Source organism: Alligator mississippiensis, chromosome 8 (genome assembly GCF_030867095.1).
Source record: "Alligator mississippiensis isolate rAllMis1 chromosome 8, rAllMis1, whole genome shotgun sequence".
NCBI classification, from domain to species: Eukaryota; Metazoa; Chordata; order Crocodylia; family Alligatoridae; genus Alligator; species Alligator mississippiensis.
The window spans coordinates 36510424-36533319 of NC_081831.1; the positions used below are offsets into that span (position 1 = coordinate 36510424).

The following is a 22896-nucleotide window of genomic DNA, read 5'->3' on the forward strand; positions in this document are numbered from 1 at the left end:
TCTCAAATTGAGGAGCATAGAATTGGATGCAGTACTCCAGCTGTGGCCTGATCAAGGCCAAGTACAACAGGAGAATGACATCCTGGGATTTGCCTGAGAAGCATCTATGGATGCAAGCCAGCGTTTTGCCCATTTTACTAGCTGCAGCATCACATCAATGACTCATGTTCATCTTGTGGTCAATCATGGCCCCCAAGTACCTTTCATCCGTAGTGCTAGCCAGCGTAGCACTGCTGAACCTATAGGGATGCTGCAGGTTTTTCTTCCCAAGGTGGAGAACCTTGTATTTTTCGGTTTTAAACACCATCAGGTTCTCATCCGCCCATTTCCTGAGCCTGTCAAGGTCAGCCTGGTTTGCCCTCCTGTCCTCAGGTGTGGATGTTTTACCCCAAAGTTTGGTGTTGTTGGCAAACTTGGCCAGTCCACTTCTGATACCAATGGCCACATCATTAATTAAGCTGTTGAATAGTGCTGGCCCAAGGACAGAGCCTTGAGGGACACCACTGGTCACAGGGCACCACAACAATCGACTTCCATCAACCACCACCCTCTGGGTCTGAACACGGAGCCAATTCCCCAGCCAGTGGACCATGGTGAAGCCAAGGCTGCAGATGGCCAGTTTTGGTAAGAGGAGATCATGGGATACCAGATCGAAGGCTTTTTTAAAGTCAAGATATATAACATCAATCTCTTCTGCCCTGTCCAGGTGATAGGTCACCTGGTCGTAAAAGGAAATAAGATTGGTCAAGCAAGACCTACCCGCAACAAACCCGTGCTGGCTGTCCCTCAGGATGTTGCCATCGGCCAGTCTGTTAAGAATGGTTTCTTTGATAATCTTTTCTAAGACCTTCCTCAGGATAGAGGTCATGCTGATGGGCCTGTAGTTTGCTGGATCTGCTTTCCTCCCTTTCTTGAAGATAGGTACCACATTGGCCTTCTTCCAATCTTTGGGCAAGTCACCAGAGCGCCAGGAGTTCTCGAAGATCTGTGCCAGGGGCTGAGCTATGATACTAGCCAGCTCCTTGAGTACCCTGGGGTGTAGACTGTCAGGGCTGGCTGACTTGAAGGTATCCAGCCTCCCAAGGTGCTCCTTCACAAGGTCAGCATTGATGGAGGGTAAGGAATCTCCCTCACCCAGGCCTTCCCGTCCCATAATGGGACTGGTGAAAAACCGACGCCAAGTACCCATTTTGCAAGTTGGCTTTTTCCTGGGCATCAGTTGTCAGTTGTCCCATCTGGTTTAGCAGGGGTCCAATGTTGCCCTTACTTTTCCTTTGGCTCTCCACATATCTAAAAAAGGACTTTTTATTGTCCATGATACTTGTAGCTAGTTGGAGTTCAGTTGAAGCCTTGGCTTTCCTGGTTCGCTCCCTGCAGGTCTGGACCAGTGCAGAATATTCCTCCTTGGAGGTGGATCCAGTCCTCCATCCTTTGTAGGTCTTTCTTTTTAGGTGCAGGAGGTCCGCTAGTTCCCTGCAGAGCCAAGGAGGCTGCTGTGCCCTTTTGCTGCCTTGCCTCCAAGATGGGATAGACTTTGCTTGTGCATCCAGGATTGCTCCCTTGAGGAGCAACCACTCATCCTGAACTCCCCTCCTCTTTGGGTCATTGATGCTGGGCTCCATCTACACTTAAAACAAAGGAACCATGCTATAATCACCATCTGATCATCAGAGTAGATAGTTTTAGCTGCACAAGCCTTCTGTGAATTTCTTTCATGGTGTATTACTATCTGTTAGTTGGTGTCAGTTCCTCTGGGAAAGGGTTAAACGTGCTCGGCTGAGTCACCAGTGCAGGTGATTGATAATCCCAGTTGGGTAGAAGGGGGCATGGCAGAGCCTCAAGGGAGAGAGGATATTGGGCATGGGCTGAGTAGTCCAGTGTGAGGAGCCCCAGTGAGCAGACAAGGTAGTGAGGAAGGTGACAGCTGATGTTATCTTATTGTTGCTTTGATGATAAAGCCAAACTCCAAGAGAAGGTAGTTTGGACTCTATGCAGTGTGTGGGCTATGTTTGCAGGGCAGATTAGAAAAGGCACCTACCTGGATCCTTTGTCTCATCTAATAATACAATACTGCAGCAGCAAACATCTTTGCATGAGCAAAGATGGGCCCATATCACACAGGTCAGGGGAGATCAAGACGACCTACATTTTGTGGGAAAGAAGTATGTTCTGGATTCCACCAGACAGGATAGAAGCAAAAGTCAGCTCCTAAATCAAACTCGCTTTCAGCTCAGGGGGTTGGGTTCACTCTGTGAGATGCCTGCCAACAAATAGGAAAGGGACTTGCTAAAGACAGGATAGTGGCACCAGGCCAGGACAGCTCAGAAACCCCACTGACTTATCCCAGGGAAGGAAAGAAAGGGAACTCAGGGCCAAGCCCACAACTCTGGTTGAGCTGAAGAGGCACTGGCTTTGGCAACTGCTAATCAGACAATTTCCCCAGGATAGGCCATTGTGTTCACAGAGCCCTGATGGATTGTGAAACATGGCCCCTGGGCAGGGATTGGGCAGCCTTCTCTGCATCACCCTTATCTCTCCTTCCTAACAGCACCTTCCATAGTTCATTCAAGAGCCATGTCCAGGTCATCAAGAGCTTGTGGAAAATAACAAAGAGTGAGAAGCAGACCTCTGCAGTTAATTAATTATTAGCCTCTATTAATGCTGACTCTGAGCTCTGCAGGGATTTCAAGGCTAGCTGAGCCTAGAGAAGAGGAGAAAGTACAGATGTATACTGGAAAATTACTGTTTAATTATTCAGTGTTATATTCCGATTATATGGCACATAGTATACGACAGACAAAAAGAGAGCAAAGAGCTATAAGGCTTTCTAGACCTTTTCCTTCCAATTAATTGGATTATTCAGTGTGTCTAGGCCTAAGGTCCCTGCTAGTATAAATGAATAAATATCCAGTGAAGTCACTGGAGCTGATTCTATTTTTATCCATAGCCAATGTTTCTCTTCATGACAACTGCAGGAGACCTCCTTGCCTGGGTGCTTCCAGTCTTGCTCACAGTTCAATGTCCAGTCATACTCAGGTCTTTTAACAAGGCCTCCTGCATGTCAGTATGCTTGTTGAGTGTCACAGCCTAGGAACTCTGTCCTCAGAGCAATGTGGTTGTTCCACTGGCGGGGGTGTATCCTCACATATTGAGCAAAGAGTGGAGGGTCCAAGGTATTCACCACAGAGCTGATGTAGTCTTGATTGCCCTTGAAAATCTGAAAGGGAGAAAAAAATCTTTAGCACTCTCAAGGTGTTTATACAGGTACTCTGGGAGGTGTGGGGGCACTTTAATTAGCACGGCTCTCAGAGCTGCACTAAATTAAAGGGGCCAAAGCATCACATGTATCAGCTTCCCCAAGCTGAAAAATGGCAGCAGGGCACTTTGAACTAAAGCTTGTCAAAAGAGCTTTAGTTTAAAGTGTCCTGCTGCCATTTTTCAGCATGGGAACACTGATACACATGATGCTGGAGACTGCTGGAATGCATTAATTTCCACACTGGAATTACAGCATGTCAGAACAGGCTCCCTGCACATGTATAGGAGCTCTCACTGACCTGCTGACTTCCCCAGCGGGGAAAGATTTGGTATGGCCACCTCTTCACCTATGCGAGGCTCTGAGAATGTATTTTTGTTTAAATGGAAAAGCAAATGGTTGACATGCCACTGCAACACACTCACACTTGTACAGGAGTCTCTAGCTGAGGAGGCAAGTTTAGGGTTGGAGCCCCTTATTATTGCTATGCTGAAAGGTGCTAATATCTGCCCTTCTGGGAATCTCAAACCAAAAGACATTCACAGACTTCATTAAAGTGAGGATATGGTAAGGAGCAGACAAGCCCCTTTATGTAGCAGGGAGAGCTACAAACAATGGAGGGATAGTCTATGCCTACAGCAGGTGAGAAATCAGAGTTAAACCATGTGGGTTGAATGGTTTGCCTGCTTGAAAAGGCTGGTCTAGATGGGTTTTGTAGCTGGGCTATGTTTCAGAGACACAGAGCTGGAAGGAGGTGTGAGTATGACCCTGAGATAAAGCAGAAACATGGAGCTTTTTGGACATGCAGTTCACTGGAGAGGCAGACTGGGAATTTCTGGACTCAAAATTTTCTTGCTGCTGCTCCAGTGAGTTCAGGGAAGCAGGACTCTGTGCACAATTCTGTAAATTACACTGAGAACATACCTAATTTGTATCACCAAGTCCTCGGTCTATCAGGAACAACCATGCAAGGCCCCAAAGACTGGCTAATTGCTTAGGCAAAATGGACATTATAATCTTGGCAGCACATTGCTGAGAAGAGTCCTTGACTACAGATCAAGGAACTCTCCTTTGTTAAGTAAATGCGGCCTACTAGCCCCTTCCCAGATGTAAAGTCTATGAGCACCAACGTCTATGGGTGCCTATACATGAGCAGGGACACTGCTCCAATGTGATGTAATTCCAGAGCACTGGAGCACTCAACTAATATAGTCTTCTGGAGAGTGGCAATTACCATGCTCCAGCAGCCTCATATCTCATGTATCAGTGTCTCCACACTTCAAAATGGTGGTGGGGGCATTTTATCTAAAGCTTATTCAATGAGCTTTAAATAAAGCACCCTCACCACTATTTTGAAGCGTAGGGACACTGATACAAGAGATGCTCCAGGTGCTTTAAATAGAACAGCTCTCGGAGCTGCTTTAATTAAAGTCCCCTCCCCCACCAATCCCAGAGCATGTATATAAATGCTTCATGATTCCCCAGGATTTGCCTGGCTCTGCCTACCTTTTCTTTACCATCCTGAAGAACTGGAGACCAGTGTGTGCCATCCTGGCTGCTGGAGACAGCAAACTCCTTCACAAACATGTTGGTCAAGATAGTTTTAGAACCCTGGGTTACAATTCCAGTCACCTTCTTGATCTTCCCAAAGTCCACCTGCAGCCACTCATTTGGGCTGTTCACCTGGAGAACAATAAAATGGCCTCTGTGTCATGGACTCCCCTTTGGAAGTATCCACTAAGCCAAGAGCAAAACGTCTCCTCAGCAGTTCCAGCTTCTCCAGAAATTGCTATTTAGCCAAGATTGGACCCTCACATTAATCTCAGTGTGAAGTCAGGGAATTCACACACCACTGCCATTTCTAAATCATCATCCTTACACAGGTTTGCAGCCAGCTTTGGCAGAGGGGTTGTTCCAAGAATTCCCAAAATCTTTGTTAACCTTGTGTTGCCCTTGCTAGACTGACCCCACAGCTACTCCCAACTCCTAATGAAGGGGATAAGCCAAAAGTATGTGCTTGCTCCCTCCCTGCCTTAAGTCAATGCTTTCTCCCTACCCCATTTAGTATCCTGGCTGGCCAGACAACCCCATTTTCCTGCAGCAGTGAGTGAGTGGGTTACCTTTGGCCTCCAAGCATTGGTCCTTCCCTGCAGGTTAAGTCGAGCTTGGGAGGGAGGCCAGATGGAGAAGATTTTGTCACTGTAGGAGGAGGCTGAGATCTGCTGGTTGGAGATACTTTTATCCTCCATTCCTAAGGGCATGGAGCAGCCTGGAAGAGAGTACAAGCAGTGGGTGAGTAACTGACAATTCTATTAATGTCTCTTCTGGCTGTCCATTAGTCACATATGGTGGCCCACTGGCCAAAATTAAAAGGGGGAGCATCTGTTATCACAGTGAAACTAGCTGTCACAGTCCTGCTGGGCATGTCTTTTACCTAGCTATGACATCTGCCTTCCCTTTTGCAGGGGTGGGTAAAATGTGGCCTGCAGGCCAGATCCGGCCCACCAAGGGATTTTGTCTAGCCTGTGGGGAGTCCCTTGGTCCCACCCAGCCTAGGCATGAGGGGCAGCCTGGTCCATGGTGCATGCGGCTGGCCCTGCCACCCCTGGGCATGCAGCAGGACTGAGCTCACTTCCCAGCAGCGCTGGCAGCAGCAGCTCCTTCCATCTGCCACAACCACTGGACCTGGCCCTACTGCCCGGGCACCACAGCCCATCCGCCCCTCACCCACCACCAGGGGTAGGACCCGTGCGGGCAGGGTGCACATCTCAGCAGCGGAGATGGGGCTTCAGGCTGGCAGGGAGTGGCATCCAGGAACAAGATGGGCAGGTGGGACTGGGGAGACCCTGAGATTTTGGGGCAGTGACAGCACAGGGCCAGAGCTAGGGCAGAACCGCAAACCACTGCCCACATGCCCCTACAATGGATGCCGGTTCCGTGGGCAGGAGCATACAGGGAGTGGATTGTGGCTCTGCCTTGGTCCTGATCCTGGCCCCAAGCTGTCACTGTCCCAAGATCCGAGCTCTGGATGCAGCTCCCCACCATCCCCCCACTCCCAGCCAGTCTCCATGGAGACCCTGGGATTGCATGGCAGTGACAGCATGGGGCCATGGCTGGGGCAGAGGCAGGGATATGTGGGGAGTTGTAACAAGTGGGAGTCCCAGGGCTGGTCTGATCATTGACCTGCCCACTTGTCTCTAGGCACACTTTGCATGCCACACCTTAGATGATACAATTAATGGATGACAACAAGGTGGGAGACTACCCATTTACTTGCCCTGATGCCAAGGGCTTAAATACATGGCTCCAACCTTCCCTGTACCATGTCCCATGCCTCACAGATGGCATCCATGCTTTTCCAGTGCCTCACACTGGGGCCTGAGCTCCAGAGTCTCACATGGGACTCTCACTCCCCACTGGAGCTCATAGTCCCTGTGCCCTAACACTGGCCAAGCCCCTTCTCAACACTGGGCTCCAAGCCTCATTCCCTGCCCTACACTGGGCTGTAATCCCTTTATCCCTTTTCCCCAGGAGCTTCTCACATAGCTCCCCATAGGCTCAGGGCCCCACTCTCCTGGAGGCTCACTCCTGGCTCCCTTAGTGCAGTCTCAGATCTCGCCATGAGTCTGGGCACTGTCTCTGGCCCATTCACTTGGCCAGGACCCCGCCTCAGAACTCACGGTGAGTCTGGGCCCTTGTTTTGTCCTCCGGGGTGTGCTCCCCTAGCCTTTCCCCTCCATGGGGTCACCTGCAAGGCAGTGGAGGTTGAGGCTTTCTGGTGCCCCATACTCATCCTTCACTGGGAAGGCCCCAAGGTGGGGCATTTCCTGGAGACTGTCCTGCCACCGGCAGTCCCACCACACCATCCAGCCCCAGCAGGGTGTAGTTTTAGGTCATACCCCAAGACCAGGAGCCTCCAGGCATCCCCATAGCTCCTGCCCTTACCTCCAAGGTGTCATGAGCAGCAGCTCTAGCCAGGTGGTGTTCTCCCAGCTGCTAGCAGCAGACTGCTGGCTTTGCTGTTCAGGGCTCTACTCTTATAGGGCACAACTGGGCCCTGTTCCCAGGCAGGCAGTTGTGCCTAATTGGGATTGCTACCAGCTGCAGGCTGCCTTGTTGCTGCTCACACCCTTGTAAGTAGCAGAGCACACCCTGTGCTCTGTTACAGGAGTGCATTGCAAATTTGCCCTGGCTCTGGCCCTGTGATCCTGGGGTCTCTATAGAGACTGGCTGGGACCCATGAGGACAGAGTGGGTGGGCTGGGATGGGACTGTGGGCCAGCAAGAAGCAGTGCCCTGTTCCCCATCTCTGTGCTGTCACTACCTTGTGGGAGTAACTCTATCTCCTTGACTGAACTGGCAACTGATTAAAAACCAAAAGCATGGAGGGGTTCATGCTCAGTCTTACTACTGGTGGAGATCAGATGCTTCTTCTTAGCTAAGCTGCTGTCATGGCCTCCAGCAGGAAGGGAGTTCTTACCTGGCTTAACATTGCCATGTTAGGGCTATAATGCCAGCCACGAGAGCCAGCTCTGTGCTTGCACGACATGTTGCTATCTATAAGCCAATACGAGGATTCTCCACCAATGTTTTGCTACCAGACCTCACTCCCTCTTCTTCCTCCAACAGCTAACCTTGGTATGTCTTACACTGGCCACATGGTCTGGCTTTGCAAAAGGATGGGCATCTCCCTCAGAGTTCTGTGTGCCCTTGACACTTACTGCAGTCAGTGGGAATTGAGAGTTCATCCCTTAAAAAAATCATGACCTTCTCCTCCCCCACCCACACTCTTTTGTTCAGTATCAGAGGTGCTCCCAAGTGGCCTTGTGGTGGGGCTTACTGTTCAGATTACAGCCAATCAACTCCATGCGCAGAGTGGGCCGGATGCTGTAGTGAGTGGGGTGGATGCGGATGTAGCGGGCTATGATTGGAGGGTTGAAACGATTGTCTTTCACCCCCACTGCATCCACATTCCCAAAGAACACCTGCAGGACAAGGGGAAGGAAGAACTCAGTGATACCAGCTTAGGCAGAAGCAGAAAGATAGAACAGTGAGTGGCAAGAAGGTCACCCCAAGTCAAATATCTCTTGCCAGCATCATTACAGCAAGACAATAGCTCAGGGATTTAGCAAGAAGCGCAGTTCCACTGCATCCCAAGAATTCTAGCATACTAGAGTCACAGGACAACTCTCTTTTCTGTTTGCTGGAAGTTCTAAAAAAACCCAAAACAAATGAATGTGGAACAAAATAAAACAACAGATTGTTTTGAAATTTCTAGTGAACTGAATGGTCAAAATATTGGGGGGGTTTAGGGTTTTTAACATGTTTTCTTTTAAATAAAATTAAAACACAGTTGAACATTAGATAGAATTTTAAATCAAAACATTTTGGCCAATCTAGGTTTTTTGTTTTTGTTTTTAACTAAAAGCTATTTCTGAAATGCACATAATCTGCATTTTTTGCAAAAAGAATTTTCATTTGAACCTGAAATTAATCTGGGAGCTCACTGCCAAAGGATATTATTGAAACAAACAGGGTGCATCTACACAAGACACTAACTGCGCAGTAGCCTAATAACACTGTACAGTAGTGTGCTGGGCAAAAACCATGCTAATACTGCTATAGTACATACTATGGTACTAAGCTACTGCACAGTAAGCATCACTAAAAATCCATGCGCCAGTGCTACTGTGCAGTAGCACAAATTACTGCGCACTCATTTAGTACTTGGTTAACCAACTACTAAACTTAATGCACAGTAACAATGGTGCATTAGTGAATGTGTAGACATGTCCACAGTTTAGTAAGCTTAAAACTGATTAGAAACTTATATAGAAAAACAGTCAAATGAAGTGATGCAGGGAGGATCCAATTAAAACAGCAATGAATCCCCCATGCTTCAGGGCATAAGTTGACCAACTGATCCTGTTGGGTCAGAAAGATATTTTCCCCAAAGTAGCTCTCCCTAGTTATAAGAACTTGTAGGGGGTGAAAGGAAGAACGGAGGTTGTCTGAAGCATTAAGCCCTGGCTGCTGCAGGAGACATCAGACTTCAGATAATGGCTGATCAGTCAGGTTTGGGAAAATGTGATGCCCCTTTCAAAATCCTGCCCACTCACCATTTGGGAGCTGGTGGAATTCCCCTTGTATCTTTTCCATCTGTCCCCATCCAGGCTGTAGAATACGACAAACTGAGAGATGTAGAGGCTGGAAAATTTCTGCCGGGCCCCCTGGGTCTGTATACCATGAAGGATCATGATGCGCAGCAGGTCCACCTATGGGTGGAATGCAGAGCTTTGAGTCTGATGTGCTAAACGTCTCTTATAGATTCATAGATGTTAGGGTCGGAAGGGACCTCAATAGATCATCGAGTCCGACCGCCTGCATAGGCAGGAAAGAGTGCTGGGTTCAGATGACCCCAGCTAGATGCCTATCTAACCTCCTCTTGAAGACCCCCAGGGTAGGGGAGAGCACCACCTCCCTTGGGAGCCCGTTCCAGACCTTTGCCACTCTAACTGTGAGGAAGTTCTTCCTAATGTCTAGTCTAAATCTGCTCTCTGCTAGCTTATGGCCATTATTTCTTGTAACCCCCGGGGGCGCCTTGGTGAGTAAAGCCTCACCAATTCCCTTCTGTGCCCCCATGATGAACTTATAGGCAACCACAAGGTTGCCTCTCAACCTTCTCTTGCGGAGGCTGAAGAGGTCCAGGTGCCCTAGTCTCTCCTCATAGGGCTTGGCCTGCAAGCCCTTAACCATACGAGTGGCCCTTCTCTGGACCCTCTCCAGGTTATCCACATCCCTCTTGAAGTGCAGCGCCCAAAATTGCACACAGTATTCCAACTGTGGTCTGACCAGCGCCCAATAGAGGGGAAATATCACCTCCTTGGACCTGTTAGTCATGCATCTGCTGATGCACGATAAAGTGCCATTAGCATTTCTGATGGCTTCGTCACACTGCCGACTCATGTTCATCTTGGAGTCCACTAGGACTCCAAGATCCCTTTCTGCTTCCATGCCTCCAAGCAGGTCATTTCCTAGGCAGTAGGTATGCTGGACATTTTTCCTCCCTAGGTGCAGCACTTTGCATTTCTCCTTGTTGAATTGCATTCTGTTGTTTTCTGCCCATATGTCCAACCTGTCCATGTCTGCTTGTAGTTGTTCCCTGCCCTCCGGTGTGTCCACTTCTCCCCACAGTTTTGTATCATCCGCAAACTTGGACAGAGTACACTTCACTCCCTCATCCAAGTCGCATGATGAAGACATTGAAGAGTATCGGTCCAAGAACCGAGCCCTGTGGGACCCCACTGCCCACACCCTTCCAGGTCGATACTGATCCATACACTACGACTCTCTGGGTACAACCCTCTAGCCAATTCACCACCCACCAGACTGTGTAGTCATTCAAGTCTCTTGTGATCTCCTGAGTGCCTTTGGCTCCCACTGAAATCAGGGGGAGTTGAGAATTCAGCACCTAACTCACAGGATCAGGCCCTTGGCCTCTTCTGCTCCAGAGTCCAATGTAAGGCCATCACAGGACTGGGTTGGGATATCCCACACAATCACTCTCCTGCCTCTGGGGACCTCAGTTTCTCTCATCTTCATGACTCCCATTAAACCACAAGCAACCATCTGCCATAGCACTGCTAGCATGTAGGAAATTATATCTTTATCCATTTACCTTGCAGTACCCGTGGCTGAAACTCTCACGGACATTGATGATGCTAATCAGCATTGGCTTTCAGCATTACATAATTCATAGTTGTTAAGGGTTTATTGGATAAATGACTACTACTGCTTTATGGAGAATGGAACTTCTGAGAGGGGCAAGATCTTCTGGGTAAAAAAAACCCTGAAGACTCCTGTTCTAAAAAGCTGTGGGTGGCTGTAGAGAAGTCATTACAAGATCTGTGCTTCCATTTCCTCAATTAAATGGCTGTAATGATCCTATTTAGCCTTGCAGGGTGCTGTAGGTTTGGACTAACATTTGTGAAGCATTTTGTAGTCCTCCAGTACAACACATGATAAGCCTTTTGTCAGGCAGTGTGTATTGTAAGATGATTATGACAGACATGTAATGGGATATTTGCTTTATTATAATTATCTTATTTTTTTCATTCAGTGACTCTTATAGGTTTCAATTCCCAGCCTTTGCATGTTTACAGTGCAATGTTGGGCATTCCAGGAAATTGAAGAAATTAATTTGACACTGATAAAGACTGCATTTTTAATAGTGTCACTTTAATTTGTGGAACTCACTGCCTCAAGATATAATTGAGCTAATGAGTGTAATAGAATTCATTGTTTTAATGATCAGAACAACACCCTGATGTTATGTTAGAAAGGATAAAATTTCTAAGGGATGTAAATTTTCAGGGCAAAAGTCAAGCACTTGTACATGAAGCTTAGGTATAAACCTCTCTTACAGGGAAGTGTTAGCTATGATACGTATCAGGGAGTTAAGTTAGCTATTACAGCTGGGAGGATTCTGTCTGTTCTTGGAACAACCTGAGCTAAGAAGACACGAGAATGCATTTCAGGTGTTACAGTGCAAGGGTAAACACAACTATACCTGTTACATCAGTACAAGGAAATCTGTTTTAAAAAGAGAGGAAAGACAGCATCTCTCCTTTGATGGTTAATTGGAGAACTCTAAAAAAAGGGAGCCTAGGACATGCCCTGACGAGTGTACATGTGTAGTATGCAGCACCTCGAAGCAGTCTGAGGCACTGCAAACCACATGTGGTGCATATGCACCTGTTTGCCTCACTGCTAATTTGCAGTGCAGTGGGGTTTTTTGACACAGGGAGATCCTGGTGTGAAAAAAACCACTGCTAAAAAAGTGGTGTGGAGCCAGGATGTGCTGCCAGCTGCCAACCAGGCTCCAATTAGCTGGCTTAGTGCTGCTGCTGCCCCCGGAGGCCCCCGAGGACACCAGGTAAGGCTTCCGGGGGCCAGCACAGGTGCTGACCCAGCCTCTCCTACCCTACCTGGGGCACTTTGCCATGCGCTGGAGCGCACGTGCAGGGGCTTGCCCAGGGACATATAACAGCAATACAAATATGTGCCACTGCCCACTATACCATGGGAAACACACACCCCTGCACGCGCGCACTTGTTGGGATGCACCCATACGGTTTTATCTCAGAATCTCTCTGAAATGCCAAATATTCCTGTTTTCTCCACAAGAGGGAGCCCAATACCAGTGAGCTCATCAGAATACAAGAAGGCACCAGCAGTGGGCAGTGGATGCGGAGAGGCAGTACATACTTACTGCAAGATCTGTGTCTCAGTTGTTGAGCAGGTGTTAAGCAGTACTGGATGACACCTCTTTTGGGAGCACTGAGGTTAGCAACAAGGGTATATATATATCCTTGCTCCATATATATATATGGCATTTAGAAACTGGAGTCATTGTGGGAGCACAGTGTGGCAGGCAAGTACATGGGGGAGAGGGGGAAGGGCAACTGAAATAAGGGGAAAGTAGAAAAGTTTGTGTGTGGGGGGGGTGTGTGCATGTGTTCACTTGGACATGCATGAGTGTGTAGTGGGGTCAAAGGAGGGGCTGATATGTCCTCTGGCAAAGGCCTAAGTAATTTGACATAATGTAGAAATCATGGTAGAGAAAGAGAGGGTCTCTCTTAGTTGACCAAAATCAGTTGCTCACTGTCCCTTAGGCTGGCACATCCATATGGCAAATGGTAGACACCTGCAGACTTAAGGATGTGTATTTACATTCCATCAGTAATACCTCCTCCATAAAACAATGGTGCCCACCTGAATCCAGGAATTTCCATTGTTGGTGCTCCAAGCATTGATTGACTGTTGATAACCTAACCTGGCCAGGCTGGGTGCCCATTGACCTGTGGAAGCAAAACACAAAACAGTGGGATGGGAAAGGCAGTAGCTACAGATTCACTCACTGGCATCTAAAGATAGAATAAGCAGGGAAATCAGACTGTGTGTCCCAGTGACTAGAAGGCTGGACATTCCTGCCTGACCTGCTGTGGATATTGCTGCAGAACACAAGACATCCCTCAGAAACCAGGTACATATGCCTCTATGCCTTTTGTGGGTACCACTGCATGGGACAGTTGTTCAAACCACCACTCAAGCATCCATAAAGTGTTAGAAGCACCATTATCCTGATGAAACTGTGCCCTCCTAGTGCCCTGGGTACTCTCCACTTGGTTGGGCTGTAAGGGGCTATATCTTCAAACCAGCATTTTGGAAACACTTCACTTATAACAGTGGTAATACATTCTCTTTAGACTCTGCCAGTGCTGCTGTTCTGATTGGGAGTGGGGATGAAGGTTGCTATTGACTGAAACAAACACTGCCTACCTTAAAGCCCTTCAGAGAAGCTACATCTCAACTTTCACTCACTGGGTGCGTCTACATGTTGCCCTATGGTGACATAGTGACATGCTATGTCACCGTACAGCACATTACGGCGACATAACAATCATGTGTCTCTAGACATGATCGCCAGCTATATCGCTGTAGTGGCAAAATCTAATCATGTGCTGTGCACAGCACAATAACCGCCTGTACTGCACCATGCTTTACTACTTCCAAAAGGAAGTACTAAAGCACGGCACCATAGCAATGTCACCATACGGCAGCCCATTGATTACAATGAAGTGGCCTGAGGCAAGTTAAGCAGCAGCAATTTTTAAGGTACCACCCCTCACAGATGTCTCATGTGACAGTGTGAGGGAATTGTTGAAAAAATTGGTAGTACAGGGAATAACTTATTCATACCCTTCTCCAGCAAAGGAAGAGGGCCACAGAGCCTGCCCTATCCTTGTTAATACCAGGCAACTGCATCACTGCCTCTCAGAGGGTGTGGTGATATGCAGAGAACTGGAAACCACTCTAGAAAAAAGCTTCATGTTGACTAGAGAGTGATCATGCCTAGTTTGGGCCAACCTGGTATGTCTTGGCTAAACCTGACCTAAGCTTGACTTTCTCCCTAAATTAGACAAGATCAAGAAGTCCAGCACTTACCATACTGTTCTGAAGCTGTGACTTGAGAGTCTGCAATGTTCCCAGAAGCCAGTCCTAAAGGGTTCTGGCACTCTGAATCAAAAAGGTAGAGAAAAGAAGAGTTGAGGGACTTTGGTTTACTTGGAGTTTTGAAACACAAGTTTCAGTTAGCAGGGAGATTTCAGTCTGAGTAGCTGTGTTAGGTTCCTGAGTGTGGCTCAGAATAGCAGCCCAGAGCTTGCTTCACACCAGTAAGTGTAATTTCAAACAACTATTGCCAGATTAACATCTTGAAACCTTCCACATTAGGCTCTTTGGTCATTTTCCTCCTAAGGTTCTTCACCTGCCAGCAGAAAGGTACTCAGTGGCTGCATCTACATGAGCGGTGGACTGCACAGTTGTAACTCCATAGTCATTTAGTACTCGCATAACCAAGTACTAAATGACTGCACAGTAAAGGGTGTTTCTGTGCAGTACCGTCCCCGCACAGTTTTTTTTCTGACATTACTGCACAGTAGCAATGAACTATTGTGCAGTAGCTCATTGGTACTGGGCAGTAGTGTCTCATGTAGATGCACCCAGTTGGGACATCTGCACATGCATTTGATCTGGGATCAGTTTACTTGCAAGTAAACTACTCACAAGTAAATGCACCCAGGCAAGTGTCTACACATGCAGGAACATGGGAGAAGATTTGCTGCTCCTAGCAGCAAACTGCTCCTGCTTCCTGGGGCCCTGTAATGGGCCCCTGCTGCCACCAGGAGGAGCTTGAGGCAGTCATTAAAAGGTAGCCCTGCTCCCTGCTCAGCCACTCTTCTGGCCAGGAGCAGCATGCAGAGCCTGGGGCCAGCAGGCAGTGGCTGTCTTGCTTCAGCCTCTGCCTCCCTGTGCCATGGATGCTCCAGCCCATGCCCCTGGCAGTGACACCCAGTGCCCTGGGCTCCTGCTGGCCCCAGTGCATCCTGCTACTGAGGCCCCAGGCAAGCTGTACACGTGCCAGCAGAGGCCAGGGCACCAGGTGTGAGAGGTGCTGGCTGACCACCTCCTCCTGTACTCCCCACTGTAGCCTGCCTGGACAGCCACCCACAGACCTTCCTGCCCCACCACCCACCCCAGCACCAGGCTCACTGCAGACAGTTCTTAGAAAAACACTTCATTGCCCTCAGATGAAAGAGACCCCGCTCCAAACAACAGAGCCCTCCCTCCCTATCCCCCAACAACAGAGCCCCATCATCACCCACTCTACCCACCACCAATAAAACACCCTCTTCCCCATGTGAACTATGTACAAGTGAAGTGCTGTGGTCGTGTGCATGCCCTCCCTGGGCAGGCAGCCATGGGATGGAGGCACCTAGGGGGCAGAACCCTGGGATAGGCAGCCAGCACTCCAACCTCTGGCCATTCCCTCGTGGGTGCATATGTCACAGTGAGCCCAGCAGGCAGGAGGCTGACCCAGGGGCAATGGCACCCGGTAGTCCCCCAGCACAGGAAGCAATGACTCCAGCAGCTGGGGCGGGGGGGAGGGCGGCATGTGGTCCTAGCCCCACTGAAGGTAGCTCCGGCTCCACACCCATGCGCGGCCGAGGCAAGCAGCAGACCTGGGCCCAGGCTGGGGGGTGGGAGACCCAGGGAAGGGGCTGAGGCAGGGACTCCTGGCCAGTGGAGGCAGTGTTGGACCTCTGCTCAAGCCCAAGTAGCAGCTGCCAAGGGCCAGGTGGGGCTACAGTCAGTGGCAGGGCAGTGGACAGCACGAAGGAGACCACTAGACCCAGGATGGTATCCAGCACCTGGCAGGCAACCTCTCTGGCCACAAGTGCAGATTGCTCCCACAGGGCCTCTACCCATTCACACTCCAGGGCCAGAAGCTGCACCCAAAACTTCTGGTCTACTCAGTTCCACATGTCCTTGCAGGTGATGTCCTCTGCCTGCCAGGCCCACACATCCACCAGATGATCCAGGAGGAGGGTTCTGTCCTGGGCCCTCCTCTGCCAGAGCCAGCACAACCGCAGGCCCCCAGTTGTGGGCAGCAGCGACCCTGAGGCCATACCCTGGCTGTCAACAGCTGCCTCTCCCCCACATGCAACTACAGGACCTGCACAGCCATGAGAAAGAAGCTGTTTGTGAGAGTTTGCAACATTTCTGAGATAAGATGCTCTGCACCAGGGGCCCATGCGATACCCAGCCTCAGATCAAGGGTCGGGCATACATGCATGCTCGGGGACCATGGTAAGTTGAGTGGGCAGGCCTGGGGCCAGGTGGCCACCAGCCAAGACCCCCATTCCTGCTCACTCTCCTGGGACTGGTGGGCCTCTGGGTGCTGGCTGCAGGAAGCCTGCCTCCCCCACCCTGTTTCCAGGCTGGGACAGGCTAGGTTCCTAGCAGCACCTCTTGCTGTGGCTCAAGACCCTGCTTCCCCCCTTTCTTTTCCTGCAGAACAGCTGCTCTCCCATGTTTCCACCAAGTCCATGTTGCCTGGGCTCGGGGAATGAGGGGCTCCCAGATGACTGGGACAAGGAGCTGCTCACGCCACCACCCACCCCACAGGGGCTTCTCCAGGGAGGTGCCCTGGGCCAGCCTGCTCCCCCACACCAGTGCTGCACCCCAAGTATGCCCCTGCTGTGTGTCCCAGGTGTGACAGAATGCCATCACAGTATCTCCCCAAACAGCTATCAGGCCTGTCTGTCCATTTGGTTACCACGGTCACTGCAGCGGGCAGGCAGCCCTCCCCAACACCCTGCTTCAGGTAATCCTGAGGTGTAACCTGAGCCAGATACATTCCTGTGTCGGGGTGGGGGGAACCTGCTATCTTTGTCTCAAATTTCCTGCCATCACAAGTCATATGACTAGCTTCCTCACCTGGAAAGGTGATGTCATTGGAAAGCACCAGGCTTTAGCCAAAGGGGCTGCTCCTGGTGGGACCTTAGCGATGAGGTCACGATAGGGGTTAAAAGGGGTCCCCATGAAGAAGAAGGGGCAGAGCCATCTTGAAGAGTCATTTTTGGCAGAGCCATGCTGGAGAGAGCCATGCTGAAAAGCAGGGAGAGAGCTTCCATGCTGGAGCCCTAAGGCTCCTGGGGAGAGAGAAAGAGCAGCTGAATGCTGCAGCCTTCTCCCTCTTTCTCTTGCAACTGGACACACAAGAAACTGCCTGCCTCCAAAGGAAAGCAATCAGCCTCTGAATGATACTTGTGAGTAAGCTACTTGAGATATATGGCTTGCAGTAAGGGGTGCATGGTGGTGCATGTGCATCCCCTGAGAACACTTGTGCACCCCCTGACAGGCTGCGGTCCTCACTTAGGCAACGGGCAAGGGGGGCAGGTGGGAGCATCGGTGCCCCCCATGAGAGCACCGAGCGGTGAGTGGGAGCGCTGGATGAAGCACCACAGCCACTTCTAGGAGCACTGCATCTGCTTCCCAGTTGGTGCGATCACCCACAGGGGGACCCCCTCCATTGCTGACTGATCACTGGGGGGGCATGTGCCCCCTGCTGACTAAGGTGACACCAGTCACCCATGTGTAGTACAGCAGTTGCATGATCAATGGCTACCTAGACACACTGCTTGCTCTAAGGTTATTCTTTGATATTGCTCTATCCTGTACCGTACCCCAAACCTACTCCCTGTAATTAATAAAGTTTTCCATCATTCTAAGCATGGTGAACTGGCTGGGAGAAGGAGAGGGGCATGTCTTTGTGTCCCCGTGGTCCGGCTGACTGAGAGAGACCACTATTTGTGCTTCAGGCCAAGGGAAGCACCCCAAGTTCTTACAGTGGGTTGAGCACCCTCAAGGTCTGCAAGGCCAGTATATCTCAGGGGGCACAGGGCCGTGGAGAGACCGAGACTCCTGGGTGGTGGCAGCGGTAACCCCAGGCTCATGGGTGTTCTCCAGGAAGTGGATCAGCTGGTTGTGAGGAGCCCCAGGGAGACACTTAGAGCCTGGTAAGTGGTTAGGTGCAGTGAGGTGGGTGGCTTATCACAGGAGTGCCCCCTGCTAACCCACCACACCAGGCACTGTGCGAGGAACTGTACGCAGAACAAGGGGTGTCCAACCCACTATGCCCTGCTCCTGTTGACCACCATGGTGCCCTGGGCAAACCTGTGCACCTGGTACAGGACCTTGAGCTTCAACAGCGTGGACGGCAAACCCAGGCTGCCTTGCAACCTCTGCCACTGCCTGGAGGGATACCTGTGGCTGTGCTACACGTTGCTGCCCCCTCCACAGTGGAGAAGAACATCGCTGCTGGTATCAAAGTGTTCCTCAGCATATGAGAGACCTATGCTTGCCTAGCGGTGGGGACACAAGCTGCTCAATAAAGTTTTGCACTGCCAATAAAGTATTGTCTTCTGCACAGGGAGGCAGAAAACAATAAAGTCTTCTGCCTCCCTGCATGAAGCCAGGGGTGGGGAATCTGGAGGCCAGGGAAGTGCAGCTAGGCCGGGTGGTAGGGGCGGGGGCCAGAGGCAGGGGCAGAGAGGGCTTGCCCCCAATGCGGGGCTTACCAGATGGCTAAAAATCACAAGTATTTTTTGGGTGCAGCTTTGGGTGCTGGCTGCCTGTCCCAGGGGCCGGTGTAGCTAGTGGCTTCGGTTGGTCCCAGCTGCCAACGATGGCATGTGGCTCCACGTGGACTCATCAGACAGTGGGGCATGGCGTGCAGGTACACAGACAGGACCTGCCGAGGAGGAGGTGGTGCTTCTGGCAGCCAGAGGGGTCATGGTCAGCCACACCTCATGGCTAGGGCTGAGACTGCAAAGCTGTCAGGGCAGGCACTGGCCTGGGCTCCCTGAGTTGCTGGTGGAGGCTGTAGATGGGGAGCTCAGTGGGATGGTCTGCTGGTGCACCAAGGGGCCATCCTCCAGCAACATGTCACCATGGGTACCAGACCAGAGCACAGGCTTGGGCAGGTTGCCTCTGCTGCTGTACACAGCACAGCTGCAGCCTGGGTCCCAGGATGCAAGAATCTCCGTCAACTGCTGCATAAAGGGCATGGTCTTGTGGGCACTCCCCGACTGGCAGCTATGGTCGGAGATGGAAACCCACTGCGTCCACAAGGCCTTGACCTTTATGCAGCACTGCCACACCAGCCAGTTACCCTCACACTCCCACATCCAGCGTCATAGCCCCTCTTGGACATGGGCATTGGAGTGCCCACCCTGCGCAAATTGACACTGAACCTCCACCTCACCCCACAGTGCCACAAGGTCACCAGCCTCCTCCTGCAACCAGTTGTGTCCCCGGGAGGTGGGGTGTGGCATTGGTGATGAGGCCATTGGAGCTCCTGCACCAAATCTCTGGGCCTTCACGCAGCTGTACCTGTGCTGCTAGGCCTGGGCAGCTGCCTGCAGTACCCAGCACAAAGGCACAGTGCAGGAATGGCAACCTTGTGGCAAGGCGATGCCCCACAGCACCTGCAGGCTCTGGGCAGGTTGCTGGGAGTGGGCTGTGGGCAGCTGAAGCTGGCCCCGGTGGCCAGGAGCTGCCTGCAGCTGGACTCAGGTACTGGCAGGCCTGGCAAGAGCCTGCAACACCCTAAAGGCCTGGATGGTGTGGGCCTGGCAACCATGTGGCACCGCAGTCCCAGGAAGTGGCACCAGGGTGCAGGCAGGCTGGCACAGCTGACCTGCAGCCTACACAGGGGGACACAGTGGCCTAGTGTGGTCTCAGGCTCCCTGCATGTGCCCCAGGGCTCACTGTATCTTCAGGCTTTTAAGGGCCAGAGGCTGGGGCTGCTCTTTTACCTGGGGTAAAAGAGGCTCCCAGCCCCAAAGCCCTGGGGCTAGCCCAGAGGTAGGCAATTATTTTGGGAGGAGGGCTACTTACAGAGTTTTGGCAAGCCATCAAGGGCCACATGACAGGGAGCCAGGAGCAGATAAATATTAATTTTCTAAATTTTTAGGGGCCCCATGGGCTGGATAGAATGGCTTGGCAGGCAGCATCTGGCCCACGGGCCACATTTTGCCCACCCATGGGTTAGCCTCAGGCTGGCCCCCTAGTGATGCAGACCTGGAGCAAATTTGCTTCTGGTTAGTGTGTATACATGAGTTACTGTGCAATAACTACTTGCAATTAAATTTGCTTCTTGCATTTGCAAGTAGCGAATTTACTCCCAAGTAGCAATTTTTACTGCGCAGTAAGTGTGTGCATCCTTACTGTGCAGTAAACTACACTACTGCACAGTAAAGTGTCTTGTGTAGACACACCCAGTTAGGGTGGGCTTGACTTTCAGAACATAACCGCAGAGCAGGATAACATGAACCTGCTGGGGCTCATTAAAACCCGTGGCAGCAAATTCTGTGGAGCTGTGTGAACCTAGACTAAATTTCCCAGCAATGCTGGGCTTTTAAGCTGGGTCATTAGTGATTTGGAAATCAAATGAGGGTACTCCAGGGGTTTCAACCAGCCACCAAGCAAATACAGTAGTTTTGGTGGAACAACTCTGAGCTTCTCAATCTACTGGAACTTGGAGACCAAACTGAAGCTCTCTGGGTAGGAATCCAAATGAGCCAAGAGCAAAAAGGCTTCTGACCACTCTAGAAAATCCAAACAGCTCAAAACCTGTGGTGAAAGCATGTCAGAACAGCCATGTCCATTGGACCTATACCATTCCTTTGGGTGGAAACTTCAAAATATGACAAACTACTATTGCAAGGCACATGCCAAGATGTCACACTACAGATGTCAAGAGACCCTGTAGTGCTGCAACATGACATATCTCTTCTGAAACTTTCCAATGAGTGGAATTTAGGCACCCTTTAAGATAACTTAAATGTGTTTTAAAGAGGAGACAAAACCATGAATCCAAGCTTAGTACTAGCACAATTGCCATAGCAATATGGACAGACTCAAAGTAGAACAAAAGCAAGTAGCATGGGAAAAGAAGAGTACCCTACACTGTCTTACTCGTCTGGGATGAGTCAGGAAATGTGAACCCTGCTTCTGCGTAGGACGGAGGGATGAGATGGTCCTTGAGGTCCCTCAACCCTTCATCAACTGTTAAAAGGTGATCCCAGATATCTGCATTAAGAGCCTGGAAGGTAAGGAACTTGGAGAGTGATTTTCTAGCATTTCCTTTTAATTCTGTACAGATTTTTAAACTTGCACTGTCGCCTGTTCCTACTTTTGATCCTCAGTGGTGTTATATAAGCTGTAAATATTGACCTGTAAACCAAGACAGGCTGGTGTATATTACAATTCATGCCAGTCCCTTAGACAGCCCCCTGATGCACTTTCCTATCAGTGTGTCACTGGTATGACAGTTATGTTGACAAATGTCTCTTCCATGTATCAGTGTCTTGCTTTGGGGTTTCTCTGTTGCTAAGCAACATCTTTTAAACACAAATCTTTGTGTCTTTAGCAAAATCTCTTCTGACAGCTCCTATATTTCAAAGTCCCTTTCCTGGTCTGTTTATTTTCTATAATAATCCATGCCTTAAAACAAAACAGCACTTGAAACTGTCTTTTCATGCCAAACACTTCCTAGTGAAAAGTAGATTTTGACTTGTAAAAAACTCTTCAGTTTATCTTTACAGAAAACTTTGCTGGCTAACATTTAATACTCTTTTAAGACCATTTTTAAAATGCAGATTTCCACTTTAAACAGAAGTCCATTATTATGTAAACTAAATCAGGTATTACTTGCTGATGTTAAAACTAGTATTGAAATGAAATGGCAGATGTTTTACAGTCGTGAGCTGGAGAAGACACTGCCAATACCAAATGTTATGAAGGTAGATGTTGATGTTGTTGCTGGTTTACTGGATGAAGACTGTTTCTGACCATAGTAACTTGTGGCCAGGCTCTGTGACCTTGGGCGTGTAACATCAGCACTCTGTGCCTCAGCTTGCCTCTCTGCAAAGAGGTATTTCCATATGCAGCTAGTCAAGTAGGCACTTCATTGTTTAGATACAACTATAAATCCAAGATCAGGGCATATACACATGGTAGAAAATGCAGGCACATTTTGGCATGTGGCCCTGGGTTTTTTTGGCTTCCATCAAGAAAGTGCAAAAGTTTTGAAACAGACTCCTGTGGCCAAAATCTTGCAGGTGAGTCAAGCTGGGCTGCAATTTTTGAACCAACTTTCCTGTGTCTCCAGTTGGCCAGGGTGTAATTTGTGCAAGGTGATTTGCTATCCTGCTCACTCTTCTGCAGGCTGCATCAGATAGTTAAATGCCTACAATGCTGTCATTTGCACTTGTCTGATGGAAGCCAAAAAAACCATGGGCTCCTATACACATGCAGAGAGGCTGCTCCAATGCACTGTAATTACATGTCAGAGCAGACTCCAGTGTCACATGTATCAGCATCCCCGTGCTGAAAAATGGTAGCGGGGCACTCACTGTAAACTAAAGCTGGTTTGATGAGCTTTAGTTCAAAGTACCCTGCTGCCATTTTTCAGCATGGGGACACTGATACATGTTGATGCTCCAGGTGCTTTTAATTAGCACAGCTCTCAGAGCTGTGCTAATTAATGTCCCCCCTCCCCCGCCTCCCAGAGCATGCCTATAACTGCCCCATGGGTTCAAATTTGAGGACCACTAGGTGGTCCTCAAAAGGTGCATTTTCAAAACAGCACAACCCTCCTGCATGCTGTGTTGCTCACATGGACTACCTACTAAATCAGAAACTTTACACACATCTATAACTTTGAGTGGA

General features: G+C 49.8%; 1 protein-coding gene across 1 annotated transcript in view; it reads right to left on the reverse strand.

Annotated features, from left to right (window-relative positions):
* Positions 1 to 2729: 2729 nt before the first annotated feature.
* Positions 2730 to 22896, reverse strand: part of F8 (coagulation factor VIII) — a 105293-nt gene continuing 85126 nt past the window's right edge. Inside the window, exons 20-26 of the mRNA XM_019481905.2 lie at positions 14263 to 14334; positions 13030 to 13115; positions 9375 to 9530; positions 8096 to 8240; positions 5377 to 5525; positions 4763 to 4939; positions 2730 to 3217 (exon numbers count right to left, since the gene is read on the reverse strand). Coding sequence (XP_019337450.1) covers positions 3062 to 3217; positions 4763 to 4939; positions 5377 to 5525; positions 8096 to 8240; positions 9375 to 9530; positions 13030 to 13115; positions 14263 to 14334 — 941 coding nt within the window. The 3' untranslated portion in view covers positions 2730 to 3061. The remainder of the gene's footprint in view (positions 3218 to 4762; positions 4940 to 5376; positions 5526 to 8095; positions 8241 to 9374; positions 9531 to 13029; positions 13116 to 14262; positions 14335 to 22896) is intronic.